Source organism: Erpetoichthys calabaricus, chromosome 8, assembly GCF_900747795.2.
Source record: "Erpetoichthys calabaricus chromosome 8, fErpCal1.3, whole genome shotgun sequence".
Taxonomy (NCBI): domain Eukaryota; kingdom Metazoa; phylum Chordata; class Cladistia; order Polypteriformes; family Polypteridae; genus Erpetoichthys; species Erpetoichthys calabaricus.
The window spans coordinates 8,761,145-8,780,698 of NC_041401.2; the positions used below are offsets into that span (position 1 = coordinate 8,761,145).

Sequence of the window (19,554 nt, forward strand, 5' to 3'; positions counted from 1 at the left end):
AGTTAACGTGGTAGGAGTTGTTGGTGTAGTAAAGATGGCGTGGAGGGACTGGACATTGGAAGAAGGTGGTAATGGGAAGGGAAATTTATTTAAAAATTGGTTCAGGGTGTTAGTTTCGTCCACATCTAATTCTAGCACCTAAGCCCTGGATTGTTTACGTCCAGTATTGAGGCCTGGTCCATTCCAGATGTCCTTCATGTTCTTCTGAAAGAGTTTGAATTCTATTTTAGCTTTAACGTTCGTGTGTATTCCCTGACTGAAGAAAGGACCGTCGACCTCCGTCTGAAGTGCTCATCCTCTCATTGTGCTTAAAAGCAGTACTTGAAGTCCCTCTTGTCCTGTGGACATCTGACTAAATGATAATGGCTTTGAGAAGTCCTTGAAACTAAAGGAAGATTAACTAGTTTTGAATTCTGTTTGGTTTAACGCTCTTCAGTTGTGTGGATCACTTTTGGAACACTCATTCCAAAGCATACCTCTGGACCAGATTATATTGATCTCTTTTGGATAAAAGCGTCTTGCTAAGCAAATCACAAATGAGCCATCTCGATTCATGTTCGACCCCATTGATGCCAATCACGATTCCATCTGCTCACCTTTTACTAAAGCCTCACTCCTCACGTCATGCCGTGCCAACAGGCCGCTCTGTCAGCACCACAGCCAGCACTGTGATCGGAAGGAGCCATCTCTGGTTGTGATGTGCTTCAATCCTCACCATAGATCTTCCACCTGATGAAGTTCACTAGTCACCTTGATGCCTTCAGGTGGAACCCTTGGGCCGCCGCCATCTCATTTCAACAGGCACCTGCCCTCCGGCTGTCACCTATGAATCAGTCAGTGCCCGGCTCTTAAATGCAGCACTTGAAGTGTGATTAATTTGAGTCACACTACGGGGGTCCCGATATTCTTTATATGCCTTTCCATCACACCCATACTGCTTTGTAAAATTTTCTGAAAGACGGAAAGATTGATGGATGGCAGTCAATTCATGGAGAGCTCTGTGACGGATTGCAAGTGCCCAACACTGTGTGTGTGTGTGTGTTTTTCTTTTATTCATTTTTATGCATTTTTTTTGCTGGGGGTTGTTTTATAAGGTTGATAACATAATGACATATTCCCCCTTTTGAATATCATGTCATTTGGCGGAAGAAGAAATGATAGGTTTCTATGAACGGCTCTCAATCTTCACTTTTTAATTGCAGGTGTATTGACAAGAGGGGCAAAAAGAAAAAAATATATAATAATAACGCCTTTTAAATAATACATTTTAAGTGAACACAAAAGAGGTATGATGATTCATCTACTGTGAGAATCGTTTGCGCTGATGACAAGAAACCATTAATTATTTATGAATAATTTTTGACTCCTCCTGTGTCATTAATTGAAAAGTCAGGATCGGAGTGCCTTGGAATGAAGGATATTAATTACTTGGAAGAAACGAATAAAAGACGACACCCGCTATTTGCACGCTGCGTTTCTATTTATATATATCCATCCATTTTCCAAGCCGCTATATCCTAACACAGGGTCACGGGGGTCTGCTGGAGCCAATCCCAGCCAACACAGAGCGCAAGGCAGGAACCAATCCCGGGCAGGGCGCCATCCCACCGCAGTGTTTTATTTATATATATATATATATATATATATATATATATATATATATAATTTTTTAATGGAGTGGAAAGTTTGATTTGAGCTACAGATTTGGTAAAGCGAAATGATGTTGATTGAGATGTACCGAAATCTGCCTGCCTGTCTTATTCCTATCTCAATGGGCTAAAAATAAATAGACGCTCATCTCCGACAAGACAGGGTGCAATGGGGCTCTCCGGCTGTCTGACGAGCTCCGCGATCCGTTATATAATGCGTGGCGCTACTGAACCCGGGGCTGCCATGCGCCTGTCAGTCAGTGGCAGGCTGCTTACCTGATCTGCTGCTTTTGCTTTTTTTTTCTTTCTTGTGCTTCCCGTAGAAGCCGCGCTGCTCGCGCTTTCGCTTGCTGATTCGTGGTTGGCTCCTTAGCGGGGCTGACTCAGTAGATCTGGGGAGGCAGCGTGTGACAGATGTAGTTCTCCTTCAGATCGCACTATCACACTAGTGGCTCTCTGCCATTGGCTCAGTGCAATGGACCGGCAACAGGGTACTCTATAATACTATGCCTGCCTGAGCCACCGAGAGCGAGGGGGGTGTGGGATGCGTGCACCGAGTGGAAGTGTGCGGCTGCTGCTGCTACTGCTACTGCTGCTGGGGCTTTTTCTGTGAGCGAGGCGGCGGACTGAAGACGAGAGGGGAGAAGAGGAGAGGCGAGGAGCGGGGAAGAGACGATGAGAAATGCTTTGTGCACACAGCCTGCGCAGCTTTTACATCGCATGACTGGGACCTTCTGCGAGAGCTGCCGAGCGACCAAGACCCCCGCTTCTGCCTCTTGAGTAAAGGGAAGCGCATGAAGTCTTTGCTTTATTTTTTTTTGTCATTTTTGACCTGATATACTGATTTGAAAGTGCGAGGAAAATAAAAGAAAAGGAAAACGATGCTGCTCTTTCTTTAGTTGGAGTTGCAAGCTCGGTATTTACTTGGGACCTCGGCTTTCCGCGCTCTTCTCTTATACTACCTGGCTTACGGACTGAATGCACTCGGTGCATTGGGAGCTTCGGGTCCCATATGGCTTGTTACTACATCGTCATCAGCTCCACGCACCTCAGCAATGGTCACTTTCGCAACATCAAGGGAGTTTTCAGGGGCCCGATCGGCAAGAATGGAAACAAGACTCTGGTATGTCTAGTCTTTTATTTGTCTCTGCTGTGAGTCTCTTCTTCTTCATGCGCTTTCGCCGTCTCTAGTTTTTTTTTTCCTGTTTGGGTTGTTTTTCTTATAGTATTGACAAACAGAGAGATAGGGGAGAATAAAAAAAGGCATTTCTCATATTCGCGGTCTTAATGCTGCAGGTGTCACTTAACATTTAAGAGGTGCCTTGGCTCGCAAATGCCGGCAGACGCGTCCAGTGCGTGCATGAATACTAGGAAAACAGTCACGGGGAGCCGGCACGGCGGCAGCGAAGATTCAGAAAGCACAACAGATTGAATTTATGATGCATGTCCAGACGGACGATTAAGATTAACGGCAGAACAGGTGGCCCCAGGATTGATTTCGCTCGCTTACGCAGCCTTGTCACTTAATGCAAGTGAAGTGCGGATTTCTGAACATCCGTTATGATGAAAGAGTTCTTTATGGGCTTGGCGTCGGAAGTCAGTGCTGTCTATCAATCTACTGTACCTATGGAGCTCATGTCAGAAATACAGTTATCATGTGTAGCGCCTCGCCAGTCTATCTATCTATCTATCTATCTATCTATCTATCTATCTATCTATCTATCTATCTATCTATCTATCTATCTATCTATCTATCTATCCTGCCTACTACGCTAAGATTAATATCTATCTATCTATCTATCTATCTATCTATCTATCTATCTATCTATCTATCTATCTATCTATCTATCTATCTATCTATCTCTCTATCTATCTATCCTGCCTACTACGCTAAGATTAATATCTATCTATCTATCTATCTATCTATCTATCTATCTATCTATCTATCTATCTATCTATCTATCTATCTATCTATCTATCTATCTATTTGTAAAATAGAGTTACACCTCTGTCAGTCTTCAGTTAATCAGCAATTTAAATGTTTATGTTAAAATTCCTAATACTTATACTAAACCTACTATTTCATGATGTGCCATTCATAATAAAAATATAAAATATCACACAGGCAAAGAGACAAATATATATTCATCTCCAATATATAGAAAATATGAATATGACATAAGGTGACAAAGTTGCATATTTTGAATGCAATGCGTAAGTGAGTTTATAGTGCTGTGTTATTCACAGTGCTACTATATTCAAAGTAGTAATATTGTAAATAAGAACAATAGATTTGGACACATATTGTGGGTCTGTAGACAAAAACACACTCAAATGTATATGTGTATACACACACATATATGTGTGTATGTATGTCAGTATGTATATATCAATGCATATACAGTACTTGTGTATTTTTGCACCTTCACATCTTGAGATAGATAGATAGATAGATAGATAGATAGATAGATAGATAGATAGATAGATAGATAGATAGATAGATAGATAGATAGATAGATAGATAGATAGATAGATAGATAGATAGATAGAAAAGTACACAAGTATCCTATCCAACATCCTATCTGTACCCATTGCTTGTAGCCCCATAACCCTAATTGGACAAAGTGACCACTGAGTAATAATATCATTATATTATAATTTCTATATAATATAAATAATAGAATTATAGAAACACACACATGAGTATTATATCCTGTATAATATAGGTACATTGAATGTCTACAAGAAGCACACAAATGGTACAAGGTATTGCTTGGTACCTGGTGGGCACTGTGGTGCTATGGTAGACAGTGCTGTGTAATGTTGAAGGTTTCGGACTTTAAAGCAGGAGGCTGTGCATTCTGATTTCACATCTGAAAATGTGTGACCCTGAGCAAAGACAAAAAAAAGAACCACATATAAATTGTTCTAATGTTGTAAAATTGTATCTCAAATGTTGTAAGTCATTTTGGATTAAAGGCCTATAACGTTACATATGTGCCTATACTGTGAGGTACAACACTCTTTGTATTATACATAATTGTATTCATCTCTCTCCCAATCTCACTCTATATAGATCTATGCAGCATATTTCTAAAATATAAAAAGTCAGATGCTTGATTTTGGTTCTCCACATCCAAACATTACATTATAAAGCTCTTTGACCATAGCCGTCCAGTTCTGATTCAACTTCAGATTACTTCTCAAGTGCCCAAAGCCCATGAGACTGTGACCTGTGCTCGCCTTCCGCAGACTGATGACAACAGTTTAGTGCTGAAACAGGCAAAGCAGCCAATAGCAGCTGAGAAGAAAACTCACAATGCCTGCTCATGTAGTAGTCAGCAGGAGTGGACACTGAGGTTATAAAAAAATATATGTATAGTGGTATGGTGATGGTCCCAAAAGGAGAAGCAAGAGAAAGTATTGGCTTCGAATTTTACTTTGAACAACTCTTGTTTAATATATTTGAGAAAAAGATCTACAGTATGAATTAAAGATGAAATACTTCTTATGTTACAGTCTTAAAAATATTCTTTAATAACACTATTCATGGAGCCATTGCTTTGCAAAGAAACATATAGATAGATAGATAGATAGATAGATAGATAGATAGATAGATAGATAGATAGATAGATAGATAGATAGATATTAATTTTAGTATAGTCGGCAGGATGATAGATAGATAGATAGATAGATAGATAGATAGATAGATAGATAGATAGATAGATAGATAGATAGATAGATAGATAGATAGATAGATATTAATTTTAGTATAGTCGGCAGGATAATAGATAGATAGATTGATAGATATTAATTTTAGTATAGTCAGCAGGATGATAGATAGATATTAATTTTAGTATAGTCGGCAGGATGATAGATAGATAGATAGATAGATAGATAGATAGATAGATAGATAGATAGATAGATAGATAGATAGATAGATAGATATTAATTTTAGTATAGTCGGCAGGATAATAGATAGATAGATAGATAGATAGATAGATAGATAGATAGATAGATAGATAGATAGATAGATAGATAGATAGATAGATAGATAGATAGATAGATAGATAGAACTTTATTTGTCCACAGATGGAAATTTGCATTCTGGGATGTGGTCTTTGCATATGAAGTTGGTCCTTTGTGCGTTTGAAAAACTTCCCAATATCCTTAATGTATTTTAGGCAACCAATCAGGACACGGAAAGAAATTAAGAAAACCTTGGACTTAGCCTGGGTTAAGGCACTTATGCATCAGGGGTCCTTTTGAAATCATAAACCCACTGTTTTTTCATGAATTTATTTGTGGTTATTTACACATCTAAATAAATTCTTTCTGGAACCTTCACTTGGGTCCCCCTGTGGCATCGCTCTGAGGATTTTCCGGCGCTCACCCCCATTTACAAGGTCCTGGTTGCCTACGGGCCCATCCGTGGGTCCAGTGCTAAGCCCGGGTGCTGAGGAGAGCCGAGTGCCTTTCCTTACACCCGGCAGAGAGTTTGATAGCAGAACAAATCACAAGCTCCGACTCTGACAGAAGTTTCGCACGGCGCTGTCATGTGCATCTTTGCGTGACACTTTTCCTCTCTGCCGCTCGTTACCCAGCAAGTGCAGCCTGATGTACTAACTCACACACTCACGCACTCATATAAAGAAAGAGAGCAGGGAATCCATGTGAATTCTATTGTAGAAGCCAACGGCTTTATTTATTTATTTGTTTATTTATTTATTTTAGGATGGCCTTATAATTTGCAAATGAAATATTAATACTTTGATACTGGATGAGGCCCAGATTGCACTTCATAAGCCAGCTATCTGTGGTTAAGGATTAGCATAATGCAAGCTCTAGAAATGGGTGGGTGGGGGTGGGGGAGTCGTTCGTGGCCTTTTTAAATTGAAGCTGATTTTTTTTTTTCTTTCAGCGCACTGCAAATAAAACCTAAACAGCAAACCGAGCGAAAGGCACTTATCTTGCGGCATCCACCTGTTTTTTTTCTTCTTCTTCCTCTTCTTCTTTTCTTTCACATAAATGTTTATTTGGGGCCACGAGTCCGTTTAAACTGCGGGCATATTAAATAAATAGGTATGACGGCTACGCCGCTATCTGTTTCATAGACCACCTGAGTATAATAAAGTCGATATGAAATAACTTCAAGCAACATGGCAATTTATTTATGCAACATCTCCGATCCGACCGAGAGAAAATTTCCACTTGTGCTCTTAAGTCTTTTTTTTTTTTTTTTTAGTGTTGCTGTTAAAGTAATTGCTAGTGGCAGGATGTGCTGTGATTCAAATTCAAATGAGGATGAAGAACAGGAAGAAAAAGTTTTGGAGCGTGATAATCGCCAGATGCTGAAACAAATTTCAAGTGCATCCCCGTCCTCTCCTCAAGCCTAGGGCACTATACCCATAGGTTCGCACCTGTTAATTCTGATGGTGGTCCTTGCTTGCTCTGCCCGACGGAGTGAAACATGGGCAGAAAAAAAAAAAATACCCGCCCGCAGACGGTGACAGGAGGCAATGGCCGCATTCGAGTCTCACAAGTTTATCGTTTGAAGCCCTTTTTGCAAATCCCAAACCGCATTATTGATTTTTGTCAGAATCTCATTGTAATTCAGCACTGCTGCCACTCATAACACTTGTAAATAATCTCCTACCACCTCCTATGTGGCACCAGACAGACAAAACGGGGGAAACTACCGGCAGTACAAAAGAAGAGCTTAGCTTTTGTGCGTTTTATCACAGCATCACATGAAACGTCTCACACTGGCATCATTAGCAAAAGATTTAATTTCATGCAGTGCAGCTGCTGAGTTTGCAAGACTGAAGGCAAACCCCAAACAGGCAGGGTGCAGCCGCGGTAGGGAAGCGCAAGAGGCGGAGATTGGAAACAAAAAAGGAGGCAGCGGCGACGTTGAGTCGGGGAAAGGAGAACCAAAGCCTCTAGCGCGAGGTTCGACTCGCTATGCCAGGCTGGAGCTTCGGCTCTGCTTAAGTAAAGGGATACGAGATGAGTGGCGTAGATGATTCGACTCGGGGGTGAAGGTTAAACGCGTAAAGAAACCCCTCACATATGACACCACCTGACAGACCATAAACCCCGACCGGCCCTGTCTTGTCTGCTGGCGTTCCTATCTGAATGAACACACACGTGTTACGGACCTTAGACGCGATCTCGGCACACAACTACGGAGAAGCGTGACATCGCGTGGGCTTAAAGGGTGCGCGCGCCTCGGTCCATCTGGCGATCAGTTCACTGCGAGCGCTCCGGGAACCGCTCAGGAGAAGCGACGGAATCGGACAGGAAAGTCCAAGGAGTCGAAAAGTCAGGACGCGTTCCGAATGAATAGAACAGGCATCGGGAATGAGAGCGCCGTACTCCCTCTCTCAGCTATAACGGTAGTTTAAATGGCACCTTGGGTGGTCAGTCCCAGCTCAAGACCGATATTGTAAGAGGAGGGGTGAGGATCGCGTCTGACATACTAGGTTTGTTGTGATATGATGAAGTACACCCCCACTTCCAATGCCGTCATACTGGAGGGGGAAAAAGGGTATAGATTACCCAGGGCCCACTTTGGGGGTGGTCGGGGTTCAAAGCCTGGAATGCAAAGGACATGTGACAGACATGGATCGAGAGGAAGGGGCCCTGCTTATTGATAGGGCCAAAAGTACTGTGCTACATCCCATACACTCAAAAATAATATATCACAAATAAAAGTAAACTATCGGGCTTTGAGATGAAAGTTGGATGTGCCTCATCCCGTTAGATGACCCACTGGAGCCGCACTCTTAAAAATGTATGTGCCAGAGCAGTTCTTCAAAAATTGTCCATAGGGGGACAATTTTTGTTTCCCAACAGAGCCATTCATATGAAGGTTCTAGAAAGAACCTTAATTTATTTAGATCTGTAACAGAATGGTGTCTCGCATGGGCACCTGAAGATCACCATCCAGACAAGATGTGCAGTACCACGCTGAAAAAACCATCTCTTTTCACCTCCATAGCTCTGAGCAGCCACCCAGTGAGGACACATTAGCCACGCCCCCACTCAACTAAACCACGCCTTGCCCCAGCTCAACATTAACATTGTAAAGGGGGGAAGAGGAACGTCTCGCATACTAGTTGGGGTGTGTTATGATCAAGTTCTCCGTAAAAATGCCACAAGTAACAGTAAACCAGACAGCATAGCTGTTGGGGGTCTTTGACATAATATTTGGAGGTGTCTCAGCCCCGCTAAATGACCCACCGGAGCCACACTCTTAAAAATAAAGATGCCAGAGGGGTTATTCAGAGTGATGCCATAGGGGGACAATTTTTGTTTCCCAACAGAGCCATTCATATGAAGGTTCTAGAAAGAACCTTAATTTATTTAGATCTGTAACAGAATGGTGTCTCGCCTGGGCACCTGAAGATCACCATCCAGACAAGATGTGCCGTACCGCGTTTGTCCAAGAAGGGGTGCCAACGCTGAAAAAAAACATCTCTTTTCTCCTCCGTAGCTCTGAGCAGCCACCCAGTGAGGGCACATTAGCCACGCCCCCATGCCACTAAACCACTCCTTGCCCCAGCTCAACATTAACATTGTAAAGGGGGGAAGAGGAACGTCTCGCATACTCGGTGGGGTGTGTTATGATCAAGTTCTCCATAAAAATGCCACAAGTAATAGTAAACCAGATAGCATAGCTGTTGGGGGTCTTTGACATAATACTTGGAGGTGTTTGGAGGTGACCCACCGGAGCCACACTCTTAAAAATAAAGGTGCCAGAGGGGTTATTCAGAGTGATGCCATAGAGGAACCACTTTTGGTTTCCAAAAGACCCATCCATATGATGAAGGTTCTAGAAAGAACCTTTATTTATTTAGACCTGTAACATACTCATGTCACACGTGGGCACTTGAGGATCACCGTGCAGGCTCAGAAAAGGTGTACAATACCCCGCTGGGACAAGAGGGGGTGCCAACACTGAACATAGCAACTCTTTTCTCCTCCATAGCTCCAAGCAGCTGCCCAGTGAGGGCACATTAGCCACGCCCCCTGCTTAACTAAACCACGCCTTGTCCCAGCTCAAGACAAACATGGTTCTGAAATACTAGGTGGGGTACGGTATGATAAAATACCCCAAACAACTACCACAAGTAACAGTAAACCTGACAGTGTAGCTATTGGGGGTCTTTGACATGAAATTTGGAGGCATCTCAGCCCGCTACATGACTCACTGAAGTTGCACTCTTAATAATAACGGTGTCAGAGTGGTTCTTCAGAGTGATGCCATAGCGGGAGCCACTTTTGGTTCCCAAAGGATCCATCTACATGATGAAAGTTCTAAAAAGAATGTTTATTTGTTTAGATTTGTAACAGACTTGTGTCACGCATGGGCACCCAAGGATCACTGTCCAGGCTCAGGCAAGGTGTGTAATACCCTGCTGGGAGGAGAGGGGGTGCCAATCCTGAAAATACCATCTCTTTTCTCCTCCTTAGCTCCGAGAAGCCACCCTGTGAGGGCACCTTAGCCACTCCCCTTCTCAACTAAACCACACCTTGCCCCAGCTCAACACCAACATTGTAAGGGAGGGAAGAAGAATGTCTGGCATGCTAGGTGGGGTGTATTATGATAAAGTTCTCCAAATAATACCACAAGTAGCAGTAAACACAACAGCATAGCTGTTAGAGGTCTTTGACATGAAATTTGGAGGCGTCCCATCCTGCTAAATGACCCACTGGAACCACACTCTTAAATATTAAGGTGCCAAAGAGCCTCTTCAGAGTGGCGCCATAGGGGAGCCATTTTTGATTTCCAAAACATCCATCCATATGATGAAGGTTCTAGAAAGAACCTTTATTTGTTTAGGTCTGTAATAGACTAGTGTCACACATGGGTACCTGAGGATCACTGTCCAGGCTCAGGCCAGGTGTGCAATACCTCACTGGGACAAGAGGGGGTGCCAACGCTGAAAGTATCATCTCGTTTCTCATTCATAGCTCTGAGAAGCCGCCCAGTGAGGGCACCTTAGCCATGCTCCCACTCGACTAAACCACGCCTTGCTCCAGCTCAAGACCAACATGGTGTTGTAGGTTTGACATACCAGGTGGGATATGGTATGATAAAGTCCCCCAAACAACTAAAACAAGTAACAGTAAACCTGACAGGGTGGCTCTTGGAGGGCTTTGACGTGAAATTTGGAGGCATCTCAGCCCGCTAAATGATTCACTGGAGCCGCACTCTTAATAATAAAGGTGTCAGAGTGGTTCTTCAGAGTGATGCCATAGCGGGAGCCACTTTTGATTTCCAAAAGATCCATCTACATGATGAAAGTTCTAGAAAGAACCTTTATTTGTTTAGATCTGTAACAGACTCATGTCATGCATGGGTACCTGAGGATCACCGTCCAGGCTCAGTAAAGGTGTGCAATACCTCGCTAGGACAAGAGGGGGTGCCAATGCTGAAAGTATCATCTCTTTTCTCCTCCATAGCTCTGAGAAGCTGCCCAGTGAGGGTTCCTTAGCCACACCCCTGCTCAACTAAACCACGCCTTGCCCCAGCTCAAGACCAACATGGTGTTGTAGGTTTGACATACCAGGTGGGGTATGGTATGATAAAGTCCCCCAAACAACTACAAGTAACAGTAAACCCAGCAGGGTGGCTCTTGGAGGGCTTTGACGTGACGTTTGGAGGCATCTCAGCCACGGGACACACTGGAGCCGCGTATAGATAATGGCGCCAGAGTCTTCAGAGTGACGCCATAGTGGAGGGGAACCATTTTTGGTTCCCGAAAGATCCATCCACATGAAGGCTCTACAGAGACCCTCTACTTATTTAGATCTGTAGCAGACTCCACTATTAGGTGGTACCAGTTTTGTGAAATACCAATGGCTCCCGATTTTAAAAGGACGCAACTGAAGCACAGTCCTGGTTTTCTTAATCTGTTTGAGTCCTGCTAGGTAACCAATTCCTGACGTTAAAGATTCCAGATTTTTTTTTTCTGTATATTAGGAAGTTTTTCAAAACTCAAGGATCCAACTTTGTATATAAAGAACCCGTCACAGAATTAAATGGCACTCGGGCAAGCGAGGGCTCTATAAAGAACCACACAACCCGGTAAAGAGCCATTATGGAAGCAGCATTCCTGACAAAGAAGCATTCTGGGAAGAGTTCTGTGCATATGAAACTGGCTCGTTGGGCTTTAACATAATACATTTTGTTCATAATATTTATTGTGTATTTAGAATTTACGATGCAACGTCAGGAACTGAATCACATCATAAGGCGGGTTTACATGTGATGTGATTCCATTTGTAGTTTTTAAGTATTTTGTTATCAGATGAACACAATTTAATATTTGTAAACATGCTCGCTTAAAAATTAAGGTTATGAAGTGGCACTTTACTGGGTCACGAGGTTCCTCGTGGGATGATTGCTTGACGTAGAAGCGTTTCATTCCACGGTGGCTTCATTGCATCTCAAGTTGGTTCATTGGCCATTTTACAGGTTCCTAATATGTGGACGAGACAGAAATCTTTAACGTTTATCAGATCGAGACAACAAGGAAATCAAGGAAGTCTGAACTTAGGTTGTGTTAGTGTTGGCAGGGAGTGAGTCCTTTAAAAACCAGGAACCCATTGGGATTTCATAAACGGTTCATGGTTATTTATGAAGCCTGCTATTGATCTAAATGATTATAATGATAATAACAATAATAGGGAGCACTGCTAGAGTTCGCATGTTCTCCTCCGTGGTGCTTTGGTTTCCTCCCACAGTCCAAAGACACACAGTTGAGGCGGGTTGGAGAAGCGAAATTGCATCCCGTGTGTCTGCGTTCAGCCTGTGATGGACTGGCAACGTGTCCCGGTGTTGTTCCGGCCTTGAGCGCCCTGCGTTTGCAGGGATTGTCTCCGGCCTCGCCAGTCACGGCACTCTTTAAAAATAATACATTTGCTTTATATATCACCTTTCCCAGGCTCAAAGAGCTTCACAGATATTCAATGGAGTACAATAGAAATAAAAGCAAAGATAAAATGAATAACACAGAACACAAACGAGTATCAAACATTTAACTCCAAATAACAGATAAATTACATGAAACTCAACGTTCTGACTTACATTAAGGAATTAATACACAAAGAATTCTTTCTGGAACCTTCAAGTCAGGGCTGCCTTAACAGCAGCATAAGCCCCCAGGTAAAGAAGTGTGCTGAGACCCCCATTATGGAAACAACACAGAAAAATGCACAGGCATCAGACACTTCATGGGCCCCCATGATCCTGGAGTCACCGGCCAGTGCCCATTGGGCCCATTCGTTAAGATGGCCCTGCTTCAAGACAATGGCTCTTAGGGAAGAAAAAGGGGTTCACCGGACCTATGGCAACACTGAAGAGCCGCTCCGACAATGGCATTGTTATGAGTGCAGAAAAATGTAAGAACTGCGTAGAGCAGGAGTCAACCACTTCAACCTGAAGTGGACACACCGAAAGGCTGGACGTAAGCTTCAGTGCCTTAGTGTTTATATAGAGGAGAAGAATAAGAAATATTGAGATAACAGTTACAGTGTCTTCATATAGTATTATTCCAATCTTTTTAATTATATAGTGCCTTTCCTATTAATTTGTATTTTTGTAGTGCTATTCCTAAATATGTACTATATAGCACTTTTCCTATCTATCTATCTATCTATCTATCTATCTATCTATCTATCTATCTATCTATCTATCTATCTATCTATCTATCTATCTATCTATCTATCTGTCTATCTATCTATCTATCTATTACATAGTGCCTTTCCAACCTATCTACCTATCTATCTATTATATAGTGCCTTATCTATCTATCTATCTATCTATCTATCTATCTATCTATCTATCTATCTATCTATCTATCTATCTATCTATCTATCTATCTATCTATTATATAGTGCCTTTCATATCTATCTATCTATTACATAGTGCCTTTCCAACCTATCTACCTATCTATCTATTATATAGTGCCTTATCTATCTATCTATCTATCTATCTATCTATCTATCTATCTATCTATCTATCTATCTATCTATCTATCTATCTATCTATCTATCTATCTATTATATAGTGCCTTTCATATCTATCTATCTATTACATAGTGCCTTTCCAACCTATCTACCTATCTATCTATTATATAGTGCCTTATCTATCTATCTATCTATCTATCTATCTATCTATCTATCTATCTATCTATCTATCTATCTATCTATCTATCTATCTATCTATCTATCTATCTATCTATCTATTATATAGTGCCTTTCCTATCTATCTATCTATCTATCTATCTATCTATTATATAGTGCCTTTCATATCTATCTATCTATTACATAGTGCCTTTCCAACCTATCTACCTATCTATCTATTATATAGTGCCTTATCTATCTATCTATCTATCTATCTATCTATCTATCTATCTATCTATCTATCTATCTATCTATCTATCTATCTATCTATCTATTATATAGTGCCTTTCATATCTATCTATCTATTACATAGTGCCTTTCCAACCTATCTACCTATCTATCTATTATATAGTGCCTTATCTATCTATCTATCTATCTATCTATCTATCTATCTATCTATCTATCTATCTATCTATCTATCTATCTATCTATCTATCTATCTATTATATAGTGCCTTTCATATCTATCTATCTATTACATAGTGCCTTTCCAACCTATCTACCTATCTATCTATTATATAGTGCCTTATCTATCTATCTATCTATCTATCTATCTATCTATCTATCTATCTATCTATCTATCTATCTATCTATCTATCTATCTATCTATCTATCTATTATATAGTGCCTTTCCTATCTATCTATCTATCTATCTATCTATTATATAGTGCCTTTCATATCTATCTATCTATTACATAGTGCCTTTCCAACCTATCTACCTATCTATCTATTATATAGTGCCTTATCTATCTATCTATCTATCTATCTATCTATCTATCTATCTATCTATCTATCTATCTATCTATCTATCTATCTATCTATCTATCTATCTATTATATAGTGCCTTTCATATCTATCTATCTATTACATAGTGCCTTTCCAACCTATCTACCTATCTATCTATTATATAGTGCCTTATCTATCTATCTATCTATCTATCTATCTATCTATCTATCTATCTATCTATCTATCTATCTATCTATCTATCTATCTATCTATCTATCTATCTATCTATCTATTATATAGTGCCTTTCATATCTATCTATCTATCTATTATATAGTGCCTTTCCTATCTATCTATCTATCTATCTATCTATCTATCTATCTATCTATCTATCTATCTATCTATCTATCTATCTATCTATCTATCTATCTGTGGAGATTGGATGTTTTCATGAAAAAAATGGCAATCAGAGGAGAATTGCTTTACTGCTGACAGGGTTGATGTTTTTATTAGGGACACGTTTTTATTTTATTTTTGTCAGAGTGATGGAAGTCAGAATTACAGTGTGGGTGGGGCTTTTGCATGAATTATGCATGCATATTTTTGGCTTCTGTTCAATATGAAAATGTTCTGTTGTGTTTTGTTATGCTGAATTAAAGGTTGTTTTAAAATAGAAATATCTATCTATCTATCTATCTATCTATCTATCTATCTATCTATCTATCTATCTATCTATCTATCTATCTATCTATCTATCTATCTATCTATCTATCTATCTATCTCGGCTTGTGTTTTTGTGTGCTAGAACCTATAGGGTAATGGGCTAATACAATGGTGAACTCCTTTAATAATTCAACAGCAGTTCTCTTTTATTCTCTTGGGTATCATGTGTGGGTAAACTGCCTGGTGTTATTTTCACTGCTGCTATGCTTTGCTGTGAGTCATTTTCCTTAAAATTGTTTCTAGCAGAAAAGAAAACCGAAGAACATTACTGCTGCTTCTGCTGCTGCTGCTGCTGTGCTCTAACTTTGTTACTGCCGCACATTCCCTGTATTATTATTATTATTAGTGTGATGATGATTTTTATGAGTCGCTGTAATTCGGACTTTTTGTCGTCTTTCTTATTATTCTTGTTCATCTTATTTTCCTCCTCTATCCTAATTCTCCATTTTAAAATATTTTTATTCCTTGTTGGCCCCTCTGGCTTATTGCTGGCTCGCTTGTTCCCAGACGTTGGTCTCGTCTGACGTGCTGTCCCGCACATTTGATGGATGACGACTGGACTCGTTTTCCTTGCCCTGTTCCTAAAGCGCGCATGCGTGATTCTTGATGAGCGAATCGTGTATCCGTTTGCGCGTGTGTGTGTCTGTGGGTGTTTGTGTGTCGTCCCGTCCAGGCTCGGCTTTTCTTTCTCGTGCCTGTTACTCCCAGGACAGTCTCCGGCTCCCATGACTCAATTAAAGGCGTTTGCTTATGGATTGATAAGCAGATGGCTGTTATTATCGTCTTCCTGTTCATTAGCTCAAAGCTATTGCTAAAGCTAAAGCTAGCTGAGAAAATGGATGGCTGGAGGTTCCGTTTTCGTTGTTTCATTGACCACTCTGAGTCAAAACTTTATCTTGCTTTTTCATTTTGTATTATAGTGTAATTAAATCTAAAACGATCCCCGTTTTTTGCCACAACGATCTCGAAAATAATTTGAAATATGCCATTTTTAAACTATTGCATTCTGTGTTGTCTTCTTTTATTTAAAACACAGTTCTTTTTTTAAAATTCTGAGGAAGTGTTCCATCTGTATGCAACGTCCTCTTACGCTTTGGCTGGGTGGTGTCTGTGCTTTAAGGGAAAGTGGAGCACTCCCCTCATTTGCCAGCAGACGGCGCTGTTGTGTAACAATTGAAGTGGTATTCCGTGCCCGTATTCCTCAAAGTAGGAAAACGGGGCCGAGTGGCACAACAAGCTCAGAGTGACACAAATTTTGTCCTATTTTTCTTAGAAGTCTGTGTAAAATCATTTTACTAATTTAGTAAACTATTCCTAACACCACCAGGATTGACGAGAGCTTGTAAGCTGTCCCAAACTCGGTAGGAGCTGCCAGAAGATGGCATTCAGGCAGAAATTGTCAAGTACATCCCTCTGATGGTGGAATGTTGTGGGAAATCTGGACAACAATGAACTTGTGAAAAGATATCGATTTGACAGAGATGGGATAATATTCGAAACAAATGTTGTACACCTTATGTGATCGCTCCATCTACGTGAAGAAGTCGTGTGCTATCAGGCTGGTACCATTATGATAGTGATGATCTGGGTATGTCACCACCAACCATTTCTCCAAACTTTGAACACCCTTATTACACTTTAGGTAATTTGTAAATTTATATATTTTCCCCACCACTCGATGTGAAGTAAAGTTAAGGCAAGCTGAATTCATGGAAATTGGCATGCAAATCAAGATCATCGCCCTAAGGGAATTACAAGAGATATCACAGAATCGACATGCAGGTGGTCAAGGGTTCAAACCACACTGTAGTAGCCAGCATATTACCCTGAAGAGAGGCGGGGCTGGAGGGGTGATTGACAGCGAATGTCACACAGGTGACATGCTGAGCTCTGCGTGCCGTGAACCCCTGGAATATCTGGTCTTACACTTTACATGCCCTGGGATGTTGAAGAAAGCAGGTGGAGGCTCCTGGGGCACTGGATAAATAGAGCAGTGGATCATGGAGAGAAAGACGGTGTGGCACGACACAGTGGGATATGATCAGGAACACTGGAAAAGTGAGCCTGACTTACAGTATAGTCAATTGCTAGCTTCAGGTACTGTTACTTTGCAAGGTGTTTCTCATAGCCATAAGATTGGCAAATTTATTCTTCTGAAAGTGCGGCTGTAGATCATCCATCCATCCATCCATCCATCCATCCATCCATCCATCCATCCATCCATCCATCCATCCATCCATCCATCCATTTCCTGCTGCTTATCAGCATCTGGGTCATGAGAGAAGCAGTTTAAGCAATGATGCCCAGACATCCCTTTTCCCCACCAACTCCCAATCCTCCAGGGGGGATACTAAGCCATTTCTTGGCCAGCCAGGAAATTTAATCTCCCCAGCGTGACCTGCTTTTTGAGGTCTCCTCCTGGTTGGAAATACCCAAAACACCTCCCCAGGGAATGTGGTATCCCATATAGTGGGAAAGTGACCCCGATCTACAATCTGGACATCCGACAGATCAGGAAATGAGTAGGAGAGAAGCGACAGAGAACCAAAGTGACGGGTGAAAGGTGCGAGTTTATTTACACAAAGTGCTGTACAACAAAAACAGCGCAGCGTCAGGCGGGCTTTGGCTCACAGTCCTTAAGCACCGACACTCCAGCAAAAGGAAAACAAAAAGGAAAGAAAGAATTTACAAAACTACACACTGAAAAAAGTATAACCTCCATTCAACTTCAAATAATTAAGGTAATCACTCACACTTAATATTTTCAATCTGAACCAATATAATTCCTTTTATCTTATTGAACCCACAATTTTCAAGTTGAGACAAATCATTTAGAGTGATTGGGTGCAATTCACTTGTTTTATACTGAAGTAAATCTATTTTTTAAGTTGTTACAATTTAAAATGGTTTATTGGTCGTAACCTGTTTTTATGCGATTAGAAATATTATGAATATAACCCATTCCAATGCTGTACTTTTTATATTTATTTAAAAATCTAATGCAAGTACACAAGCATTTTGCAGTTTAAATCTGAAATATACAACAAAAAATTATTAAATGTTTCTACAGCTTTCTTGACAGTATGTTTTATTACGAGTTCTTATACTTACAGCGCATCCAGAAAGTATTCCCAGCGCATCATCACTTTCTCCACATTTTGTTATGTTACAGCCTTATTCCAAAATGGATTAAATTTATTTTTTTCCTCAGAATTCTACACACAACATCCCATAATGACAACGTGAAAAAAATTTACTTGAGGTTTTTGCAAATTTATTAAAAATAAAAAAACTGAGAAATCCCATGTCCATAAGTATTCACAGCCTTTGCTCAATACTTTGTCGATGCCCCTTTGGCAGCAATTCCAGCCTCAAGTCTTTTTGAATATGATGCCACAAGCTTGGCACACCTATCCTTGGCCAGTTTGGCCCATTCCTCTTTGCAGCACCTCTCAAGCTCCATCAGGTTGGATGGGAAGCGTCGGTGCACAGCCATTTTAAGATCTCTCCAGAGATGTTCAATCAGATTCAAGTCTGGGCTCTGGCTGGGCCACTCAAGGACATTAACAGAGTTGTCCTGAAGCCACTCCTTTGATATCTTGGCTGTGTGCTTAGGGTCGTTGTCCTGCTGAAAGATGAACCGTCGCCCCAGTCTGAGGTCAAGAGGGCTCTGGAGCAGGTTTTCATCCAGGATGTCTCTGTACATTGCTGCAGTCATCTTTCCCTTTATCCTGACTAGTCTCCCAGTTCCTGCTGCTGAAAAACATCCCCACAGCATGATGCTGCCACCACCATGCTTCACTGTAGGGATGGTGCCAGGTTTCCTCCACACGTGACGCCTGGCATTCACACCAAAGAGTTCAATCTTTGTCTCATCAGACCAGAGAATTTTCTTTCTCATGGTCTAAGAGTCCTTCAGGTGCCTTTTAGCAAACTCCAGGCAGGCTGCCATGTGCCTTTTACTAAGGAGTGGCTTCCATCTGGCCACTCTACCATACAGGCTTGATTGGTGGATTGCTGCAGAGATGGTTGTCCTTCTGGAAGGTTCTCCTCTCTCCACAGAGAACCTCTGGAGCTCTGACAGACTGACCATCGGGTTCTTGTTCACCTCCCTAACTAAGGCCCTTCTCCTCTGATCGCTTAGTTTAGATGGCCGGCCAGCTCTAGGAAGAGTCCTGGTGGTTTCGAACTTCTTCCACTTACGGATGATGGAGGCCACTGTGCTCATTGGGACCTTCAAAGCAGCAGACTTTTTTCTGTAACC

General features: G+C 41.2%; 1 protein-coding gene across 1 annotated transcript in view; it reads left to right on the forward strand.

Annotated features, from left to right (window-relative positions):
- Positions 1 to 2,028: 2,028 nt before the first annotated feature.
- Positions 2,029 to 19,554, forward strand: part of znf804a (zinc finger protein 804A) — a 359,039-nt gene continuing 341,513 nt past the window's right edge. Inside the window, exon 1 of the mRNA XM_051930612.1 lies at positions 2,029 to 2,772. Coding sequence (XP_051786572.1) covers positions 2,662 to 2,772 — 111 coding nt within the window. The 5' untranslated portion in view covers positions 2,029 to 2,661. The remainder of the gene's footprint in view (positions 2,773 to 19,554) is intronic.